General features: G+C 35.9%; 1 protein-coding gene across 1 annotated transcript in view; it reads left to right on the top strand.

The window, feature by feature from the left end:
* Positions 1 to 291: 291 nt before the first annotated feature.
* The window catches only part of LOC106125694 (putative serine protease K12H4.7), a 9,355-nt gene continuing 7,693 nt past the window's right edge, over positions 292 to 1,953 (top strand). Inside the window, exons 1-3 of the mRNA XM_013322987.1 lie at positions 292 to 405; positions 592 to 743; positions 1,283 to 1,461. Of these exons, the coding sequence (XP_013178441.1) occupies positions 402 to 405; positions 592 to 743; positions 1,283 to 1,461 (335 nt within the window). The 5' untranslated portion in view covers positions 292 to 401. The remainder of the gene's footprint in view (positions 406 to 591; positions 744 to 1,282; positions 1,462 to 1,953) is intronic.

Here is a 1,953-nt window from a genome sequence, read left to right as displayed (position 1 = left end):
AATTGTATTCCGTTTTCCCGATTTTGTTTTTGCCGGCCGTTAAGGGTTAAGAAGACAGTTTTTGATTAAGAATAAAATTATCGACATCCCTCATCATTATTTTTGACGAATCAGAGATAGCAATATGTTTTAAATGGGAATTTAGGTCTCAGAAATCCACGGTAAGTATATATCAGAAAACGTCACTTGGCGTTATTTTAAATTTGGCTTAAGTACCTCTTTAATAAATATGACGAAAGTTGAGTTACACATGTTTACTGCGGGGCAATTGGACGACAATTTTAGATAAGCCTTGATAATAGATATTTACTTGATTAGTGTAAATTGGCGATGTCAGTGTTTGTGTTATACTAAATCTATTGCACGTGTTTTATTATTATTGTGTTTGTGAACTGAACTAAATGTGTAAGTATAAACATTAAATGTACCTTCAAATAACTGTTAAGGAGCGGGAACATAGCTGTATGCTAATTTTTTAATATCTTTAAGACGATTTAACATACTCGTTAATACGTGATTTTTTATAGTAGAAGTTGACGTTTAAATTTAAACTTTAATACAAAAGCAATAAAATTGAATTTCCTTAATCAGTACTGCTACTCTTTTTCGCGAGTCCCGTCCTTGGGGCGCTTGTGTCCGAGCCCCCGCCACCGACCCCGCGCAGCCCCGCAGCCCCCGTGCTCGCCTGGTTGCCTGTCAGACTCAACCACTTCGATGCTTCAAACAATGACACCTTTCAAATGGTGAGTAACACAATGTCATGTAAACACATTAAATTTATCCAACAAGAGTCTGCTTATTAGTCTCCAGATTATATCAGTTTTGTTATCAATCAAAATTCCTTTGTATTAACTACTTGTCTCGCTTTCTTGCCATGTTATAGAAATATTTGTATGATTTCACACCAACGTTATCAAACTTCTTCCATATATACTGTTTTTTTTTGTCCATGACACAACAATTTAAGGTACTTATGTTATTACTCGAATGATTTGTTTTTGAGACCAAAATCTCTATATAAATAATATCGTCATCCCTGTCTTATATTCTTTAGTTCTAATAAAAACACAGAGATACTATATTTTAAACGTGGGTTTTGGTTTTGGAAACCCACTGTGATTCATATGTTATTTGTAAATATGGCTCGTACAATAATTGTATGTATTTAAATTTCATTGTGATGAAAACACACTAATTTCAGTGAGTGATGTGTTCGTTATTTTCCCTAAGTACAGTTAATCACAGTTTTTAGGTTTTTTAACTATCAGTTTTATTATTACAGCGATATTACTATAACGATGAGTTCACGAGAACTAACAACATCGTGATAGTATTGGGCGGACCCTGGACCATCTCCCCCGACTGGGCGAGCGGTGGACTGCCGCACCAACTGGCCGAGGAGATCGGAGCCGGACTTTTCTACACAGAACAAAGATACTACGGACAGAGCAGGCCTACAGGGTGACTTTTTACTGTCATAATTAGACTAATTATGACATTTTGTCATCTGCAAATCTTAAAAATGATTAATTTTAAAACATAAAAGTTAATAAAACAACTATCGATTAAAACATGTTGATGTGCGAATGAGTTCTGACTAGATTATATTTTTTATTTGCTTGTTATTTCATAAAAATCTGATAATGCTACATATTTACATAGAGCAGTGCAATACTTTCAAATTTATATCACACTTGTGCAGTAGCCTAACGCGTTTAGTTTCCTCCTAAATATCCTGTGATCTAGAGCAATATAATATGTATGAACCTGTTGACAGTCGTGCAGTAGCCTAATGCATTCCATTTATCTCACGTGCTCTGTGTCCCCAGCGTTGCACTCGATATGAATTCGCTTTGGCACCGGCACAATCGGATTCACATAGCCTCGTAAGCTGTGGATTACATTGATACGCGTTAGCGGAAATGTTTAAATGACATCTGGGGGGGGGGGGGG

This window comes from Papilio xuthus, unplaced genomic scaffold (assembly GCF_000836235.2).
Source record: "Papilio xuthus unplaced genomic scaffold, Pxut_1.1 DF825783.1, whole genome shotgun sequence".
NCBI lineage: Eukaryota > Metazoa > Arthropoda > Insecta > Lepidoptera > Papilionidae > Papilio > Papilio xuthus.
Note: the sequence above shows the minus strand (reverse complement) of the source record. Positions and strands in the feature narration are given on the sequence as shown.